The sequence below is a fragment of the Tupaia chinensis genome, unplaced genomic scaffold (assembly GCF_000334495.1).
Source record: "Tupaia chinensis unplaced genomic scaffold, TupChi_1.0 Scaffold000231_1, whole genome shotgun sequence".
In the NCBI taxonomy this organism is placed as follows: Eukaryota; Metazoa; Chordata; class Mammalia; order Scandentia; family Tupaiidae; genus Tupaia; species Tupaia belangeri.
In genome coordinates, this window is record NW_006159706.1 from 1,513,675 (window position 1) to 1,515,575 (window position 1,901).

Consider the following 1,901-nt stretch of genomic DNA (forward strand, 5'->3'; position numbering starts at 1 on the left):
CAGGCCGGGTCTCAGGATCGTCCGCCATCGCCGCCGCCGCCGCACAGGGAGTCCGCAGGGATGGAGCGGGAGGCGTCGCCGTGGGGCCTCGAGCCCCGGGATGTGCAAAGTCCTGACGAAATGGGGAGCCCCGAAGGGTCCCTCAAAGGTGAGGGAGGGATTGCCTCTTCGAAGAGTACCTGGGAGTGTGAGAAGGGGCTGTGGTGCGTGGGAGGGAAAAGAGGTCGGGGGCTTTCGACGCCTGGGACTTGGAGGAGGCGGGGGCTGGTGACTGGGTGCCCCGGGCTTGCAGAGGGGGGGCGTGGGAATTTCAGCACCCGCACAAGGGCCAGCGACGCTGTTTCGGGAGGGGTAGAGTTAGTAGCAACTAATAGACCCAATGACCTTCCAGGCCCCACACAATCTGGGTTTTTTGTAATTCTCTGATCCTGCAGGCAACATGAGTGAGAATGAGGAAGAGGAAATTTCTCAGCAAGAAGGCACTGGGGACTATGAAGTCGAAGAGATACCTTTTGGGCTTGAACCACAAAGCCCTGGGTTTGAGCCACAAAGCCCTGAGTTTGAACCCCAAAGCCCCAGGTTTGAGCCTGAAAGCCCAGGCTTTGAGTCCCGAAGCCCTGGGTTTGTGCCCCCAAGCCCTGAATTTGCACCCAGAAGCCCTGAATCAGATTCTCCAAGCCCTGAGTTTGAACCCCGGAGCCCTAGGTATGAACCCCAAAGCCCTGGCTACGAACCTAAGAGCCCTGGATATGAATCCCGGAGCCCTGGGTATGAACCCAAGAGCCCGGGTTATGAACCCAAGAGCCCCAGATATGAATCCGGGAGCCCTGAATTTGAATCCCAGAGCCCAGGCTATGAGTCCCAGAACACTGGATTTGAACCCCAGAATTCTGAGTTGAAAACCCAAAGCCCTGAATTTGAAGCTCAAAGTTCCAAATTCCAGGAAGGTGCAGAGATGCTTATGAATCCCGAAGAAAAGAATCCCTTGAGCATTCCCTTAGGAGTTCACCCCCTAGACTCCTTCACTCAGGGGTTTGGGGAACAGCCCACAGAGGGCCTGCCCCTAGGGCCACCTTTTGAAATGCCTACAGGGGCCCTGCTGTCTACACCCCAGTTTGAGATGCTCCAGAATCCCCTGGGTCTGACAGGGACTCTTCGGGGTCCAGGTCGACGGGGTGGCCGGGCTAGAGGTGGGCAGGGTCCTCGGCCTAACATCTGCGGCATCTGTGGGAAGAGCTTTGGGCGAGGCTCCACCCTGATCCAGCACCAGCGCATCCACACGGGTGAGAAGCCCTATAAATGTGAGGTCTGTAGCAAGGCCTTCTCCCAGAGCTCTGACCTCATCAAACACCAGCGCACCCACACGGGCGAGCGGCCTTACAAGTGTCCCCGTTGCGGCAAGGCCTTCGCTGACAGCTCTTACCTGCTTCGCCACCAGCGCACCCACTCTGGCCAGAAGCCCTACAAGTGCCCACACTGTGGCAAGGCCTTCGGCGACAGCTCCTACCTCCTGCGGCACCAGCGCACCCACAGCCATGAGCGGCCCTACAGCTGCCCGGAGTGTGGCAAGTGCTATAGCCAGAACTCATCCCTGCGCAGCCACCAGAGGGTGCACACTGGGCAAAGGCCCTTCAGCTGTGGCATCTGTGGCAAGAGCTTCTCCCAGCGGTCAGCACTTATCCCCCATGCCCGAAGCCATGCCCGTGAGAAGCCCTTCAAGTGCCCTGAGTGCGGCAAACGTTTTGGCCAGAGCTCTGTGCTGGCCATCCACGCCCGCACCCACCTGCCAGGCCGCACCTACAGCTGCCCTGACTGCGGCAAGACCTTCAATCGCTCCTCCACGCTGATCCAGCACCAGCGCTCACACACGGGCGAGCGGCCCTACAGGTGCGCCGTGTGTG

The 1,901-nt window shown here is 59.6% G+C and overlaps 1 protein-coding gene across 1 annotated transcript in view; it reads left to right on the top strand.

The window, feature by feature from the left end:
• The first annotated feature begins 6 nt into the window (after nucleotides 1–6).
• The window catches only part of ZNF768 (zinc finger protein 768), a 2,574-nt gene continuing 679 nt past the window's right edge, over nucleotides 7–1,901 (top strand). The window contains 3 exon segments of the mRNA XM_006148160.2: nucleotides 7–148; nucleotides 435–1,899; nucleotide 1,901. The exon segment at nucleotide 1,901 is cut by the window's right edge and continues 679 nt beyond it. Of these exon segments, the coding sequence (XP_006148222.1) occupies nucleotides 61–148; nucleotides 435–1,899; nucleotide 1,901 (1,554 nt within the window). The 5' untranslated portion in view covers nucleotides 7–60.